Here is an 18,324-nt window from a genome sequence, read left to right on the forward strand (position 1 = left end):
CTTCTCCCATCCTCTGTTTCAGCGGGAGAAACCCAAGTACCAAAGGCAAAAAGGGAGAGAGAAAGGCACATAGAGAGAAAGACAGAGAGAGAGAGAGAGAGAGAGAGAAGAAAGAATGAGAATGAACAAATGAACAAGTGAGTGAATGAATGAAGGTCATGACTATTCCAGCTGCAGTCTCAAGTCAGAGCTTGGTGCTTTATACATTTGTTTAAAACACACGTTTGACAAAAGCCCCTCCTTTTGTTCTCTGCATTCATTTTCCGTGTACCACTGCCTGCAGAACCCGTGTGCCAGCCTATCCTCTCTGCTCAGCTCTGTGCCCTGCACCAGGGGCCCTGTTAAAACAGTGTAAACAATGCAATACCCTCCATGCCCTTAACCTCCAAGTCAGAGCCCCCTGCTATATTTCAGTGCAACTCTTTAGTAGTAGGGGGCCCCAAAGCGAACCTCTGCACAGGGCCCCAATAACACAAACAATGCTGCTTTCCCACATACAAGCCCAGACATACTGATCTCAGTTCTATGCCCATCCAGCAGCATCAGAGGGGTCCATCTATGTGCAGTTAAATCTCTACCAATGGCAAATGTTTTCTCCTTAACTTCCCTCAGCCACCTTTCCCAGTACCTTCTGCAGGTATCTCCCCCTGGTGTCAACATTCTCCTACCTCACTATGAGCCAATCCATTCACTGCCAAAACCTTCCTTTGCCAGCAGGATCAGCTTGAGATCACCAGCACAGGTCAGAGGCATCTCAGCCTCTATAAACACCACTGTCAGGGATGAAGTCCATGTTCTTTCCCCTGCTACTGCTCCAAGGTCTCCTTCAGCTGAGAGGCAGTACTAGACCAGCCTCATGGTTCTGGCTACCACACTATGAGGCTTGTCCATTCTACTCACTCAGAGAACTTTGTCATGTCTAGACCAAAACCAGCCCAATCCATGGCCATATCAAGTTGTTTATCCAGCTTGAATAGGGTGCCTGATGCTGGACAGATAACAGCCTGGTACACAGTACAAGATAAAGCGGGCTCAACAGCTACTGTCAGAAGAGGAAGAGAAAGGCTTCTGCTGCTCCCATACTTCTCTTGTCTTCTGCTATCCACCAGACACCAAGGAAATCAATGCTCAAAGGTAACAGCTGTCCACCCTCATCTTGGCTGAAACATCCAGAATCCTTTCCCAGCCCACTCTGCTCCAAGCTGCTTCTCCACACCTTGGTGTCAAGTCCAGTTTTCATCTGCTGCAACATCCTGTAGGACCACTCCACAGAGAGCAAAGCTCATTAATTTTGCCCACCCATCACTACTTGAGCGGGGGGTGTGGTTTTGCCAGGCAGCACTTGCTACCCTGTTTACTTAATGCCATGTGCATTTGTTCATTACAGACCCATCTCCTGAGCTTCCCTGCGGATAGAATGGACAATCAGCCAATAAGCATGGCACCCTTGAGACCCAGTCTACCCATCACCTCAGCTTCTGAAGCCAGATCTACCCTAGAGGGTGCAGACTCAGTGTGTAAAGGTATCTTCTCCCCCAGGTGTCCCCACAGCTAGCGCAGGAGCCATCATGACACAGGAAAGTGGCAAGAAACTGCTGGGTGTTCCTGGATCAAGCAGTAGCTTCACAAGGAGCTAGGCTATGGGATCCACCTCCTGGCAAGAGGAGGGAAGCCATTTGCCCAGTTCCCTAGGCAAAGAGCACAGGGGAGGCAGTATCTGTACAAGAAGAGGGTAGACTTAAACCCCCACCACAGCATGGGGAGCTACCTGTGGTTAACAATGCCTGACTGCAAAGGAGATTGAAACCAGAAAGTACCCCAGAGGGGCTGTCACAGGTGCTCCTCTCTGGCCTTTTCTGCTCACTGAGACTGGAGAGGAGCAGAGGCACTTGCCTTCCCCAGCTGTGTAGGCACAAATCTGTAGGAAGCGCCCCTGATAAAAGAGACAATAGAACAAACCTCGCTGGCCTTCTCTGGGGTCCCCTTTGGTGACTCGTCATCATGCTTGGGTGAGGAAGAGGCTGGTGATGAAGGCAGCCTCCTGTCCCGGTCCCTGTGAACCAGCTTGCTGTTGGGTTCCTTCAGTGTCCTTTTCAGCTCATTGATGCTGGCCTGGTGCTTTAGTAAAACATCTTCTGGTTTGTCTAAAAACTTTAGGAGGGAGAGAAGACAGTAACCAGCTAGGCATGGATCAGAGAATAGGGCTGGAGTGGGGTGTGGGGCATAGCTCAGGAGCTGGGGAGGGCCTGCTTTATGCTGAGCCTGAATTTGGGTTCTCAGGCCCCACTGCATGGGAAACCCCTGGTTCTGTAATTCGACAAGGACAGCTACAGAGTAGAGCAGGAACCAACAAGAATTTATACCTACATCTTGTCACTTGTTAGTATAAAACCAGGTCCCTTTTGTAGCCTTTAGTTGTAGTTCTTAGACCAAACTATAACTAACCAGGGAGAAGTAGATCTGAAGTGGTCCTCAATTCTATTGAAAAAGTGGACTCCAAGGGGGATTCACTTTTGTTCCCTATGGAAAATTCCAACAGTCCCTTGTCTTTATTATGTTCCACCAGCTCCTGTTCGTTTCTAATGCAGGGCCAAAAGAAGCCAAGTAGACCCATGAGTTAGCAGGCCAGGAGATCAACTGACTTGTTGTAGTTTAAAGCACAAGGGAGACAACTAGGATTAGCTAGAGAAGTTAAACTGGCATGTCAGTTTTCCCTGGAACCTGATTTCTGTGACCAGGCAGGAAGCCCTAGAGGGGCCAAAGATGCAAAATTTGAGTCCACACCTGTTTTTGAACCAGCCCAAATTGTTCAGAGGCAGGGTGTTTGTTTGGCCCACTATAAAGGCAATGGTTCACAGTCTAGGTATTAGGTCTGTTTCAGAACCCCTCTTCCCCCCACTCCCAAGTCTCTTTTAAGGTGTTCATGGCATTGAGAGAGACTAGGGATGAGCAAACCAGTTCAAAATGAACAAGAACCAATCCACAATCTTTGCCCCTAACTCAAACCTGTTTTGAGGTTCAAGTAGGCTTAGATAAGCATCTTTCTTCCCATTACTTTTACCTCTTACAACCCTGTGTCCATTTCTGGGTTCCATGTAGGAAAATAGATCTCAGAAACCTTGGAAAAGTCTGTGTAGGGCCAGGAGTCTTAGAGAAGTTTGGGATAGGAATCAAAAACTTTGTTGACGCTTCTGAGCCATCTGCTATGAGGTTTGCCCATCACTAGCTCAAACGGTTGCTAGGGAGCACATGACAGTGGTAAAAAATGGCACATGGAGCATGCAGGGTGGAATGAGCAATAAGACAGACAGTGGAGGGAACACAACAAGACACCTGGATGAGTGTGGGAAAAGAAAACAACTGGACAGCAATCACTGACCAAGTGAGTTTGCTCATCTTGTGTGGGATGGTACTGGCAGGGATGCTAGCAAAAAAACAGGCCATCTCCCAAGCCTTTTCTCAGTGGCAGCAGAAGCACCTGACTGGGCCTGGGTTTGTGTCCACTGTAAGCTTGAGCTGTGATTCTAGGGCCTGCTCTGTAACCCTCTGAGATCAAAGAAGAGCTTAACTGAGACTTCAATGGGGTTTGCATCAGCCAGAGGTTCTGAGGCCAGAAGGGGCCAGTATGATCAGATCCTGTGCCTGATACAAGACAGAGAACCCCACCCAGTAGTTTCTGCACCTCTGGTTAATCTGGATCATCTTTTAAAAAGACATGAGGGCTTGATTTAATCCTGTCAGTGACAGAGAACCCTCCATGTCTCTAGGGAACTTGTTCCAATGGAAAATGGCTTTACAGACCCCAGGTGAAGAGAAGGCAACAACAGCCTGTGCTTTGGAGTGGAAAGTAACAAAGTGCATCCTACTCAGCAACTCCATCTTCACAACCCCCTCCCCCTCCATCCTCTGTCAGCAGGTGAGTAAATATGGACATCCCCATCTTACAGATTGGTGAAACGGGCACTGAAGTGAACTGCCAAAGGCCAGGCAGCAAGAGAGTATCAGAGCAGGCTCAGAACTCAGCAGCTCCAGGCTCCCCAGCCTCTGCACAGGCCATTTGACCACAGCTCTCTTGAAGGAGAGAAACAGTGGAGACAGCTCCATTGGTATGCAGGGTTTTAGTTTAAGCAAGTCAAGGAGCGGGAGCAACTGCCAGTTAGTCTGCACCAGCTGGCGCAGGAAGGCACCCCCCAGTGTGATTTACAGGCTTGCTTGGGGGATGCATACTTCAATTTCCATGTGTTCTGTGCCTTGTCTGAGAGACTCACAGTCAGAGGGATGAAGGTAGGACAGTGAGAAGAAACAGGAGAAGACAAAGAGGAGAGCAGCAGCCAGGACATCCCCTTGGGTCAGTGCCTCAGCATAGTGACCTGGCTGCCACACCTGGGGAGGGCTCTTGCTCACACACACAGGGTGATGACAACTGCCTTACTTAGTGGGATAAAAGATGCTGCTTGTACTTTGGGGAAAGCCCCTGTTAGATGACTTAGTGGGTTTATCTAATGAGTCACCAGTGAGGCAGGCTCCCCACTGATACCTGGTGCATCTTGTATTCCAGTAAATAGGGTAACACACAGTATGGTGGTGCTTGTAGTTTTAAATAAGATGAAGAATATGATGCACCAATGCGGGGTAAGATGCTCCAGAGAGAGAATACCTCTTGCTTGTGCCTGGGGGTGGTTTCCTGCTCCGGCTGGCAGCAAAGAGAGGATTCAACGTAACCAGCAGGGTCAGTCCAGAGAACTCAGCACACACATTACATTTCAGTTTAATACAGAAGCCTGGGTCAGGCCAGGCATGATATCAGTAGTGGGAGCAGGCCCTACACATACCAGCATGGCCTAGAGATGGCAGCTCCAGCAGTGTGAGCACCCTTGCAGCACCTACTTGGTGCTGCCAGACTCTTAGACATGATATGATGTGGAACTTCAAAAGACCACCTCCCTGGTCCACTGGGCTGGGAGAACAGAAAGAAGGGAAAAAGGACCTGGTCCCAGAGAACTGGAAATAGAGAGCAGAGGCCATAGATAGGATGTTTGGGCTAAGAGCCAGCTGGTGCCAACAGAACAGTGTCAGTGGAGGGACATGCACATGCACATGTGTGTGGCTGTGTGCTCATGTGTATGGGCATAGGTGTCCATGCATGTTTGTGTGGACATATTTGCACATGTGCCTCTGCTGTGACTGGGTCTTTCTGGGTCATGTCTATGTCTGAAGGTTGCCTCCATGTGTGGGGAGGAAGCATGGTACAGGAGAGAGGACAGCAGTGACTGACTCCACCACGAGGGCTGTTAACGCTTCCAGCACAGGCTAGGTGGGGAGATCAGAGCTTGCTGCCACCTTTTGCACCAGAGAGTCTTTTGCTCAGCAGCATGATCTGAAAAGCTTTGATTTTGCCTACAGAGAACTGCAGTGCAGTGTACCCTTTTAGCTGCTCCCAAGCCCAGACTGGCAGTGCAGCATGAGACCAGCAGAGCTATACTGGAGACACTAGGCCTGGTTCTCCTTCTCCACAGTCACCCTTGAGCCTTGGCCACTTCCCTGGGAATTCCAGGGGGCATCCCCTCCCTGGCCAGAGGTACTGAGTCATCTCACAGGCAGGCCCCAGGTGCATTAGCAGAGTGCAGAATTGAGCAGCCCACCATGTTCCCATTCCCTACCTCTCAGTGAATATGGTTTCACTGATAACTCAGGGCCAACTGGGAGCTGGCAGCAGCAGGGATGTCACTAACAGTGCTATCACCAGAGCTCCCTGCCAGAAGTTGCACTGCTGCAGTAGGGGGACAGATTCCAGGGGCCCACTCCAGAGGCAGCCTTTCTGGATCACAGTCCACCCTCTGATGCTTCAGAGCACTTGTAGTTATGTCACTGGCATCCTGGGATGCCTCCTCAACCCAGGTTCAGTCGGGAGATGCCCTGGCTAATCCACAGCAAGAACACTCCTCCAAGCCAGCCTATAAATGGCTCCACTATTGACTCCCCGAAGTTCTGTCCAGCAAGTCCTGTACCTTCAGCTCCTTGATTTTTGTTGGGGTTGTCACCTCCTCATCCTCGGCCTCAGATCTTCTCCTCCCACTGTGCTCACTGTCCTCGTCCCGCTTCTCAGACTCCACCCCTGCGTCGTGGTTTTCGCTGACAGAGGCTGGGCGTGAGAATTCTGTCCAGTGTACAGGAGACAGGACAGGCATTAGAGAAAAAACACTCCCCCCTTCCAGCCAGCACAGGCTGGTTCCTTGCAAGGAAACACTCCCACCTTCCAGCCAGCACAGGCTGGTTCCTTGCAGACATTCTTGTAAGCCTAAAAACAGTCTCATCTGAGAAGTTCCAAACAACATACTCCTCCCTTTCCTTTGGGAGGCAACTTCATAGGCCCAACAGCATTTAGTGCCCTGAGGTCTGGCCTTCCTCTACCTTCTTCTTTGTTCCTGCAACCTGTTGTTCCTCCACCCCTTTGACCTTGCCTGGACTAGAAAGGGAGTTAGCTTCATCCCATTAAACAAGGTTTGCCACCAAGGGGAGCTTGTTCAGCAGCTGAAAGCATTTTCCTGCCAAGTGTAGCCAAAGCCTTAGTCCTTACTTCACTGAGTCAGACTGGGCCCACTTTGGTAATACAAAGGTTTGTATTACCTGTTACACAAACCTTCACCTTGTGTCATCATCATCTGCAACAGTACAAAACAGGTGCAAAGTGGGCATTAGCAGATCCAGCTGGGGAGCGTCACACCCAACCTGCAGGGAGGTCACTGATGACAGCTGCAGAGTAGCAGGGACCCCAGCCCATGGCTTTTCCCTGAGCACAGTCTTCCCAGCTACCTCATCACCATGTATTTATCCTCATTTCTTTCTAATGTGCTGCTGTCTTGCTGCTGGGAGAACTGAACGCACTTCCCCAGGTGCACTCATACACAGCGAGCATGTGTACATATGCTATTAATTTGAAGTAGGTTACTGTGCAGTAAGCCTACCTGGGGAGTATGTCTATACATGCTCCCTTTTGGGAGCAGATTTGCTCCCAATGGGAAGTAGCCTGGAGAGGGCTGCTCCTACTCTGATCTGCCCCCCTGCAGCACCAAGGGGGAACTCCAGCCTCCTCCTGGGTACTAGCTGAGGAGCTCGTAGGGAGCACGGGGCCAGGAGACAGCTGTCTCTTGGCCCTGTACACATTGGAGGGGTCCTGATGTGCATGTGGTGGGAGAGCTGCTGCTGAAGAGCTCTCCCACCCTTTGCACATGAGGACACGCCCTGTGCCTTGTGGGACTTCCCCGTGCAGCCTGAAGCTGACTACAACCTGTCCTGTTCTAGGCCTCGGCCTGGACAGGGAACTCTCCTGGTGCAGAAAGCTCCTGCCCCAACTCCCCGATTAGAGCAAGGGCTGGGACATTCCTCTCTGTGCAGGTCTCACAGGATGTCCTGACTGTTCCTGAAGTTCCTTGACAGTGACCTCCACTGGGAACAGTTCCATGGACAAATGTGGATCCAATTCCCCTTTTTAGCAGCTTCTGCTGGAGCCACACTATCCTTAGCATATCACCCAAGACCAACAGGAGCCATTCTCTACACTGCTGCAGAAGCAGTGTGCAATGCCCTGAGTAAGCTGAAGTCTGGGAGGAGCGCTCAGGAGACCAGAAGGACAAGGCTGTTTAGACCTTAAATTCATCCTCCTGCACGCACATCTGCTGGGGAGTTACTCATTTTCTTTACTGTGCAGGCCCTAAGAATCCCCTGGAGCTCATGCAGCAGCATAAAGTACCAGTGTAGATAGCCAACTGGGCCAAGGAAGGTTAGCATGACAGGCAGGCATGAGAGGCAGTCCCTCTCTCTTTGCTGCCCTCTTGAGGCTGAAGATCCTTGCAAGCCCCAGGTCCTGTGAGAAGAGGCCATAGCAGGGTATCTGAGGGCTCTCCAAAAGACTTGCAGGCAGCATTCTGCCTGATATGCGTATCGACAATGGAGGCTGAAGGCCTGCCTTTCACAGAATGTGTGTCGTGCAGCCAGGGAGAACAGCTGTCCCTAGGCACACACTTGCTGTGCATGCAGAGTATCTCCATGCAGCCAAGTGAAAGTAGGCTTGTGTAGCAGGGGTAGACATAACTGTACCAACTTTATCTAGCTAACCTGGGGAACAACAGTGGCTAAGACACAGCAGCTTGGAGTTCAATACAGCCTGGCCGCCCAACCACATTCTCACAGTCCACAGAGGGCTTGTCTCCATCTGCTCATGTGTGGTGAAGCTTGTGTTGTCATATTTTCACTGTTGTTGCCTGTGTAGGGTAGACTGAAACTAGCAGGGATGCACCTCCCCATGCCATGGTCACACCTTGGCTTTGCTGTACAGACATCCCCTGACAACTCCATCATGTGGCCTTGCTAAAACCATTCCCAGGGCAGACTCACTCAACCACCCTTAGCACAGAGTGAAGAGTCCCCTTGGCAGCCCTGGTGCAACAGCTCTTTTCTGGTAACATGCATGGGCTATTTCCCCTGGGTAAGCCAAAGCAGGAAGATGGCAGTGAGATCACTATGCCAGAGCCAACCTGCCACATGCAGCCCCTTTGTCTAAGCACATCCTCCCTGCTCCCGCCAGGAAACCAATCTCCCTCCCCCTCCCCAATTTGGGGCGTACCTCCATCGAGGCTGCGAGACATGGTGTACCGTTTGCTGGAGGAGCGCTCAAAGAAGGGAGCGGGCCGATCAATGAGGGCACTGGCTTGGCGGGTCTGCGCCTGTGTCCGCCCGCTGTAGCGAAACTTGGAGCCCATCACTAGAAAGCCTTTTGGGGGAGGCTCTGGGGACACCAGCCTGGGAAGGAGGAAAACAGATCATAACTGGAAAGGCCCAGAGGCACCACAAAACACTGTACAACCAGTAACTACAACGGGGGGTTGTTCACTCCAAAGTCTAGTGCTGATCATCTCCTTGTTTGACTTAGAGATCACTTTGGCAGAAGTGTCACCTAGTCTCAGTGTGTAGATGTGAATGGTAGTTGTGGACTGAGCTTGGAGGTGGTGCAAGAAGCTTTAAGATAGTGGGCAGAGCTTGGATAGAGAACATCACTCCCTCCAACCCCTTCCTCAGCACTGCTTTCAAGAGCGGGGCTGTCTCACTACAGAAGTAGAAATCTCCAGCCATTTCCCTGCTGGCTGCTCTCTTTGTCTCCATCTCTGTGGCTGCTTCTGCCCTTTGTATGTGTGAGGGAGCAGATTCACTGTTCTCAAGTGTTCATCGTAACTGAGCGGAAAACCCAACCTGTACATTTTTAGAGTTTTTAACATCTAGTACTCCCTGAGTTCCAGAAAGCATGACCTTGCAGACATTATGGTTTACACTCAGCATGCACTCAAGAGTGGTCTACACTACAAAGTGTATGCTGGGCAGGGGTGTGACATAGCTGTGCCCCATCCCTTCTACGTAAATACATGAGTCCTTTGGCCTGTGCAAGCTGCATTTCCGCTAAGGGGCTTCACTGATTCAGCCATATTGGCAAAGCTTTTATAACAGGGGTAGGCAATTATTTGGGCCTGAGGGCCACATAGGCAGTTTTGGTGAGCTTTTGTGGGTTGGGTCAGCATCCCCACCCTGCTCCACGTGCAACAACTCACCAAAACTCCTTATGTGGGATGGGGCCCTGGGCAGTGGTGTTCAGGAGTGGGAAGGGTATGTGAGGTCAGGATCACAGGATAGGGGTTACAGGTGGTAACAGTGTGGGGCTGGGGCTGGGTCAGAGCCACAATCTGCTGCCTGCATGCCCCCGTGACGGGTGTGGGGTCTGCGGGCAGACTTGCAGAGAGCAGATTGCAGCTCTGCCCCATCCCGGCTCCATGCTCACCGCCCCAAAATCCCAGCCCCAGCCCTGGATGCAGCTCCCTGCCTGCCTGCACACCCTGCTCACATGGCTCCAGCCCTGGCCCCAACCCCAGATGCAGCAAGGGAGCGGCTGGGGGAAGCAGGCAGCACTGGGGTGCCCTGGTCCTGTGCCAGCCTGCAGCTGTCCCCAGGACGCTTGCATGGTGGTGGACGCCCTATACCCCTAGAAAGTATCTTTATCCCCATATTACAGCTGTTGACACAGAAGCATAGCAGGGAGGTCAAGTCAATGGCTCAGAGTCATGCAGTGAGGAAGCAACATCAGGATGAAAGAAATCTGGATCTCTGGATTCCCAGTCCATTGCACTGCCTATTGACCTCCCAACACTGATTTCCAAGGCTCCCGGACTGTCCCAAGGAAGGAGAGCAAGCAATGGGTGGGGTGTGGGGAAGGCAGAGGAGAGGGGAGGAGGAGGGAGCAATTCTCAAAAGAGAACTCGGGATTGTAACATTCTAAAGGGTTTGAACACAGGCATTACCCCAGCTGAGGGGCAGATCTAGGGGAGTGCAGCTGTGCAGTTGCACCTGCTGGATAGGCACTGAAACCTCTAGTCTCAGCTGCCTGGACGCATGTGCAATGAGTTTTCCACCACCCCTTCCTTCCCTTTCACCATTTCATAGATTTCATAGACATTCGGGCTGGAAGGGACCCCGAAGGATCATCAAGTCCAGTCCCCTGCCCCAGGGGCAGGAAGTTAGCAGGGATCATAGGATCCCAGCAAGATAAATATCCAAATGTGTCTTGAAGGTGTTCAAAGTGGGTGCTTGAACTACCTCCGACGGCAGTCTATTCCAAACCTTGGAGGCTCGAACAGTAAAGAAGTTCTTCCTATGTCAGCCTGAATCGGTCTCGGCGAAGTTTGTGACCGTTCGATTTTGTCATCTCTTGGGGTGCTCTGGTGAAAAGGCACTCCCCCAGATCCTGGTGAACGCCCCTGATAAACTTATAGATGGCCACCAGATTGCCCTTGAGCCTGCGCTTTTCCAGGCTGAAGAGTCCCATGGCTCTCAGCCTCTCATCATAAGGTCTGTTTTCCTGACCTCTGATCATACGCGTGGCTCTCCTCTGGACTCTCTCAAGCTTCTCCACATCCTTTTTGAATTGTGGAGCCCAAGACCAGCTGGTGTGGAGAGGAGATCCATACTGGATCTGCTATTGTTCTAGCTGCCTCCATCTCCTCTTGACTTCAAGATCAAATGCAGTGAGGAGCTGGAGTGCAGTGCATAAAGCCACAAATGCATTTTCCTAACGAAGAAGTCAAAGGGGAGGCCAATGCATATAAACAAGGAATGGGCTGCGGATTGTGGAGCAGTAGGAGCCAAGTGGGCTACAGGGAGAAATATAGAGCAGTGGGTAGGTAATGCTGTTCCAACACCCCATATCAAGATGCATTTAAGCATCACTTCTCTGGAGAAGCATGGGCGTTTCGCTGCCTGCATTTCTACTGTCTTGCCCCTCCACTTACAAGGCCTGGACTTTAGGACATTCCTCCATAGTACAGCCCCATGAAAAGCTCTGCCTGGATGGCCCGGGGTCAGATATGTTTGCATTGTGTGGGGCCAGGTAGGATTACACTAATACTGAGAGGCAGTCATAATCAGGGATTTTTTCCCTTGTCATTTTAAATAAGTAAGCCTTGGGAGTTGCCATGGTGGCTGCTTTGAGTGAGAACTTGAAAGAAAAGGACATCATGGAAAGTGAAGCGGGGCAAAGGATGGTGAAGTGTGTCTTGATGTATTAAACATTGGCTCATCAGCTCAGGAAACATTTCAGATGGAGATTAAAGCAGAGACCTGTGTGCCATGAGGCCAGGGAAATGCAGCACAAGGATCTCACTAACACCGACTCTCCTTCCCCAGCCCACACCCTACCTCACAAGCGAATGCCTCACCCACTCCCTGCAGCACAATGCTGGGTACAGAGGGACACAGAGCTCAGACCAAGACTAGATTGGGGGTAAAATAACCATGGAATGAGAGTGGAGAAGGATGAAGACCAGTTTCCTTCCGGCGTGGAGCAGAAGGAATTGTGGATGGGGGAGGGCAAGTGAAGAAGATGGCCCCTCCCAGTGTGAAACAGATGGGTCTGGGGGGGTAAAAGGGTAATGATCCTTCCCTATGTGAGGCAGAAGGGGATCTGGGGTAAGAGGTACTGAAGGAAGCACCATAGCTGCCCAAAACAAGTGTTAGGGAAATGGCCTCCCACCCATCTGCAGCCTGCACAGACCTCACAGTGGGGGCACTAATGAAGAAGGCTTAGCCAAGAGAAGGGCACCAGGAGGGCAGGAATTAGAAGCACTTCCTCACTGTCCTCTCTGAGCTGTGCCCCATGCTGGGTGGTTGTTGTACAGACCTTCATCCTCCATCTCCTCACCTGAAGAAGGTGTGGTGCTCAATGCAGACTTTCCAGAGCCTCTTAGCAGAGCGGTGGTTGGGGAGCTTGAAGCCAATGGTGCTCTCAAACTGCTCATACTGGAAAGAGACACAGACACAGTGTTATTGTTATAGTTCCTGCTTTTGCAGTGACTTACTGCTCAGCTCTGGGTGAGGCTTGACATGGGGCCTGCCTTCCCTCTGAGGGTTACTTCCTGGAGTGAGAGCAACAAACAAGCTATGCCATAAACACTTCCCAAACTGGCCCTGGTGATATTCTGTTCAGAACTGGTTCCAGCAGCTTCCCTAGTCACAGGCAGGGTCAAAGTTCACACAGCAGCTAGTTGACATTGTTTGGCTGAAAAGTATTCCTCAACAGTAAATGCCCTTTCAAAGCAAGAGAAATTTTCTCATGAAATTTAAAGAAAACTCAAAACTTTTCTCTTTTGTTTAGGCGGAAATTTCTCAGAACCCTTCACTTTTTGAAATATACTCCCCCCTTTCCATACCTTCTGGAAAAGAACGGGAAGAAAGGTGTTTTCTCCATGTAAGTCAATTGTTTGATTTCATTTTAATACTTAAATTTGAAAATTTTGGTCAAAAATTAAAACAAAATGTAAAAATTCCATTGGTCATCATGTTCTTAATGAAATATAAAACACACAAAGAGAAAGAAAAACCCTCAGTTGGAGTATCTTCTGTTTATAGCCTGCTACAACTTCCAACCACATCAAGCTTCAACTAAGAGGCATGTGGGGAAAGATGGCATATGTATATGCCCTCTGCCCCTACTAGATGCTCTGATGTAGATCAGTTTTCCAGTGGGAATAAGAGGACACAAGAAGTAAAAGATCTGCTCAAGGTAAGAGCCCATTATCTGTAAAACAAGGATGCTGCTGCTTTTTGTTTGTCTGTCTCAAGTACCTAAACTGTCAGCTCCCTGGATAGGGACTGTCTCTGGGTGTGAAGTAGTGAGCACCATAGGGATAGGTCATGGTTGGGGCCACCCAGTGCTACTGTTGTACAAGCACTAACAGACCTGGCCAAGACTGGAAGTCTTTTGTGAGAGAGACTTCCTGATATCACCAGAGGGAACAGGGGAATTCTCCTCCATTTCCATCCCTCACTGAGACTCTCCTGTGAGAAACCCACCTCGCCAGGGCGGATTTTGATGTAGAAGTTGCTCCTTTTGTAGGAAATCTTGAGTATCTTGGGCCAGGCAAAGCGATTTATCCGCAGCCTGTCTCTGTAGATCAGGAGGCCGTTGGCACAGACGCCCAGCATGATGTCAATGCCCTCTGAATCCTGAGGCCAGAGGGGAAGGAAAAACAGAGGAGGGTTAGTGTTAGGCAGGCCGTCAGCCCTCCAGCAAAAGCCTCTGAGTGTGGGTTAGCAGGACATCTCGTACTAGCCTTTCCAGGCTCTTGTCTGACTGGTAGTTTGTATCTACAGCCAACAGTAAAACCCCAGAGCTGTATTCCCTGCTGCCTTCTGTGTCCCAGTGGAGACGCATGGCTTTGCTATGCTTTCTCCTCAGGAAAGAGGCTAGAGGGAGACAGATGCCCTAGTGCAGGACAGGGTTAGAGGCTTTGGGAAATGCTGGGGCTGCAGTTTGGGTCTGAGAGACTCAGGGGTCCATCACAATGGTGATTCAGTTTTCTAACCCAGCTGTGGTCACAGAGTGGCATGTGCTGACAGGATCACTTCAGCTCAGCTAGAAACACCTAAGGGACTTAAAAGATCTTAAAGACTACTTTGTATTAAGTGACTACATGCTGCTTACTGTCATTTTCCTGGTGGAAGTGGGATTTTGGCTTCGCCTGGCAGTAGCCTGTTATAAGAGGGGAAAGTCCTAGTGGTACTCTAGCCTGGAGCCAGGGCTCCTTTGTCTTCTGGGAGGCCTGACAGCTTCTTCACCTCTGGCTATCATTAGTTCTGGGTTCTGCCATAGGCAGGTTCCCCACAGCCTCTGCATACTGTGTACACATCTTTATCACTGTGGAAATGCCATGACCATGTGCACACATTTTTCCCCCACAGCTTGAGCGAATCGAGGACCTCTCTTGCAGACCACACAGCAGCCCCAGAGCACGCTGGAGCTGCAGCTGGAGCCAGGCTTGTGCTTGGACAGGAGGCAGGGAAAGAGGTATTTTCATATAATACTTGGGATTGCAAATGGGGAATGGGACTTCCAGTCACTGTGACCCCCTGGGGAGCCGAATTCAAGTGTTCCTGGAAGGGTGCTTATTCCAATCTGGAAACTGCTAGGTGCACACAAACATTGTGCCAGTGGAACAGCACTGCTAGAGTACTTATGCTGCTCACGGAGCTGATTTGTCCCTGTCAGTCAAAGTCAAGGGGTCTATCAGCGAGACTCAAACAGTGTGGATGGATGTGAGGCAGTGCTGAGGGGGAAGGTTTTGCTAGCAAAATACACTACTGTAGCCCAGGTCCAAGTCCCAGACTCTAAAGTGACCTGGGAACTGAAGCTGCTTGTCTGCATAGAGGGCAGAGGCAGTACAATCGGAGCAAGTGCAAGTTACCCCCACACTGCCCTGCCTGCAGGCTCCAGCCTGCTCTGGAATGACTCTGTGCCGGGTCTGCAAGGGAGTGAGTTTGGTCTTCGAGGCCTAGTCACTCTGGGCTCCACTGCTGAGATGGCTAATGCCAAGTGCCATGTGGATACCTGTGGACTGAGAACCAGGCTAAGAACCACCTGTGCATTTTGACAAGCTGCCAAAGCGAATCTCAACTTGTGACAGCTTCCATCTGCTGCCAACCTGGCCTGGATTGACAGCTTGGCCTGTGACCCTAGGTGCAACAATGACCATCCTGGCTTCCTTTGAGCAGGACTTCCCAGGCTTGTTGTTGCAAAGGCCTGGCAACTGGTTATAGGATAAGCTTACTGTGTATAACACACACCACAGAAAGCAGCTCAGACCATCTCCAAGTGCACCCTAGACTTGTCAGTTTGTTCTGCAGGCTCCAGCACTAGGGGGCAGCAGAGAGCTGCTGTGATTTCTCAGAGACCAGGGTGGGTGGGCTGGCAGGGCAGGGGAGTGGGAGCACTATGGCCATATACATGAGCTGCTGTATAAACAAGTACTAAATGACTGTGCAATAACCAGAGTTACTGTGCAGTACTGTTGCCAAATGGCCTTTTTGTGATGCTAAGTGAGCAGTTGCCTGAAAACTACTGTGCATTAGAGTCGCATCACACTCCCTGCCATGCAACGCTACTGTGCAGTCTGCATTTCATGTAGATGCGGCCTGTATGTATGCTCAGATCTGCAGACCAGGCTGCTGCATACCGGTCATCTTTCTGCACTGGCCACATTTCCTGGGTGCCCTTTGGTCCCAGATATCACAGTAAGGAGGCCCCAAATGAGCACGCAGAAGTTTCCAGTTCCTTTCACTCCAGCTTGGAAGTTTTCAGTGCTGCTACTCCCTAAGAATGTTAAACACTGGGATGATGCAACTGGAAGGCAGGAAATCACATGAACAGCATCAAAGCATATAGGAGGACCCATGAAGCATCATGATAGACAGAGGCTGCTGTAGGCTGAAGGGGTGAGGCCAGAGAGACTGATAAAGAACTTCTGAGAGGGAGGAAGGGAGAGACAGGAACTTAAGGGGGAGCAGAGAGAGGCCAAGAGGGTCCAAGAACATTTCCTGGTCTCAGTCTCCACTCCAGGTCCATGGGACCCAGTACCTTGGCATGATGCAGGTCAACACCGTACATAGAGAGCTTCTTTGCATTCTCCAGGAAGTGAATCTCTGCTTCACCAGGTGTCATGCCCCTGCAGAGGAGATAGGGAGTAACAAAAGACTAATAAGGAACACCCTCCCCTTCCCTCCCCACTGCTGTACTGTGTGGAGGACCAGGTGCCTGCCCAGGGAGCTGAACATGGGATGTTTTCAGCAGGGCCCCTTCAGTTGCCATATAAGCAGCTGCATGCAGGTCTCAACCACTCACATCCCAGCCTGGGGAAGTAAGTGCAGCACCAGGGCTGCAGAGAAGCTCACCTGTAGGTCTTGTGCAGCTCCATGATCCGCTCCTCCAGCTCCTTCGTTTGGTTGGGCGCGAAGCGGAGCTCACTGACATAATTGCCCACATGTTCCTCAGAGTCATAGTCTCCCAGCTCTGCCTGCACGGCATAGGAGCCCAGCAGGGCGTGTGTGACGAAGGAGCATGGCAGGCGCCCTGTGATGATGTCAGCTCGCAGCTGCAGACATAGGTAGTACCTGAGGGGAGAGAAGCAGGGGTCAGGTGGTAGGAGTAGGGACAAGAACACAGTCAAATTCTCCCCAGGAAGAAGCAGGCCGATGAGCCCTTCAGGCAAATATTAGGGCAGGCATGGGCAATTATTTGGGCTGGAGGGCCACTTAGGGAGTTTTGGTGAGCTGTTGTGGGCCAGGTCAACACCTCCATCCTCTCAGGTCATGCTGGGTCAGAACCCCTCCCATCCTCCCGGACCACAACAGCTCACCAAAACTCCCTAAGTGGTAGATTACTAGACCAGTCCAGGGATGCCAGACAGAGTGAGTTGGCAGGGGCTCCATGGAGACTGGTCTGGGACCCCTGCAGGCAGGGCATGCTTGGCTGGGTGGATGGGATGGGGCTGCAGGCGATGGGGGACCTGCATCCAGGAGCATGATGGGCTGGGATCACAGGGCAGTAACAATGCAGGGCTGGGCCCAAGGCAGAGCTGTGATCTGCTCACATGGCCCTGCACTCTCACCACCCCTCGATCCTGATCCCAGCCCCAGCTGCCTGTCCCACTTCCAGACACTACTTCTCACTTGCCTGCAGCCCCATCCCATCCAACCAGCTGAGTGCATCCTGTCTGCAGGGGCCCTGAGCCAGTCTCTATGGAGACCCTGCCTGCTCACCCACTGCGTCTGGTACCCCCAGCAGTGGGTGCAGGGCAGATGGACTGGGGTGCCTGGGCAGCTGGATTGGGGTTGGTGGCAACACTGGCAGTGGCAGACCTACATCCCCAAGGCTGGGATGTGAGCCACTGCCAGTGAACTGCTGCAGAACTGAGTCCAGCTGCTATGTTGCACTGTTCCAGTCCCACTACATGCCGGGGGTGATGCGACCAGCTGCACATACCTTGGCCTGGGCTGCACCCTGTGCCTGGGCCAGGTGGGACTGAAGGACCTGCCACGGGCTGGATAAAATCCCTTTGCAGGCTAGATCTGGGCTGCAGGCCATATTTTACCCACCCCACGTGCTCCCTAGACTTACCTTCTGGCTGTCTGAGTCACAGAATGTGCAGTCCAAACCCACCAAAGTAACAGAGAGGGTGGGAGAATAACATCCTGGCCCTGCAAGCAGGATGGATCCCATACCTACAGTCAAACAGGACCACCCCACCTGGCAGGTCACCCAAGAAGACCCCACAACCCTACAGCCCTGCACTCAGGTCAGATCTGCCCACCTAGCGCCTCCATAATCCCCAGTCACAGGAACAAATGGGGCATCACATGGTCACGGCCTGGACACAATGAACCAGCCTCCCCTTCAAATGCAGGTGCAAGCACACAGCCATGTCCCACACTCCCACTCACCCCACACACTGAGCTATTCCCCTCCCTGACACTAACTCAACCCATGTGACAAGCAGGATAGTCACATCCCCTACACCAGGTCACCCCAACACACAAAGACATCCTCAAGTATGGATACATACTATGGACACACCTTGGCTCTCAGGGAAGTTTCTCACACACATGCACAAACACACGTGGCCCCATCCACACGACCCCTGGCTCCCTGGCCAGCTGCTGTCTCTTTCCCAAAATGAGCACTATAATACACTGACTGCCCCTTGGTGCCTCACCTTGTGATGTCCTCGGTGAGTTGGGCAGGGTCAGGGGGGTAGAACTTAACGGTGAAAGCAAAGTTCCAGGGGCCACCTGCCAAAAGGAAGAAACAGGATGAAGGGGGCATCTGCTTGGCCAGGACACAGTCCCCCCCAGCACCTACCCAGACTCAATGTGTGCCTGACCCTTGCTGCTCAGGTGTCCTTGTCCAAGGCTGCATTCCACCCCACCTTGATGCCCAGTATCCCTGGAGCAGGA

General features: G+C 51.5%; 1 protein-coding gene across 8 annotated transcripts in view; it reads right to left on the reverse strand.

Moving 5' to 3' along the window:
* Positions 1–18,324, reverse strand: part of EPB41L1 (erythrocyte membrane protein band 4.1 like 1) — a 148,519-nt gene that overhangs the window by 24,602 nt on the left and 105,593 nt on the right. For 6 of the 8 annotated variants that reach the window (XM_025205397.1, XM_006024694.3, XM_006024696.3 and 3 more), the window contains 9 exons: positions 18,084–18,159; positions 16,264–16,482; positions 15,950–16,037; positions 13,390–13,542; positions 12,239–12,336; positions 8,624–8,799; positions 6,009–6,157; positions 4,658–4,693; positions 1,960–2,151 (listed from right to left, as the gene is read on the reverse strand). In XM_025205397.1, the coding sequence (XP_025061182.1) occupies positions 1,960–2,151; positions 4,658–4,693; positions 6,009–6,157; positions 8,624–8,799; positions 12,239–12,336; positions 13,390–13,542; positions 15,950–16,037; positions 16,264–16,482; positions 18,084–18,159 (1,187 nt within the window). The remainder of the gene's footprint in view (positions 1–1,959; positions 2,152–4,657; positions 4,694–6,008; positions 6,158–8,623; positions 8,800–12,238; positions 12,337–13,389; positions 13,543–15,949; positions 16,038–16,263; positions 16,483–18,083; positions 18,160–18,324) is intronic. The other 2 variants (XM_006024695.3, XM_014520405.2) reach the window with 1 other exon arrangement.

Source organism: Alligator sinensis, unplaced genomic scaffold (assembly GCF_000455745.1).
Source record: "Alligator sinensis unplaced genomic scaffold, ASM45574v1 scaffold511_1, whole genome shotgun sequence".
Classification (NCBI taxonomy): Eukaryota; Metazoa; Chordata; order Crocodylia; family Alligatoridae; genus Alligator; species Alligator sinensis.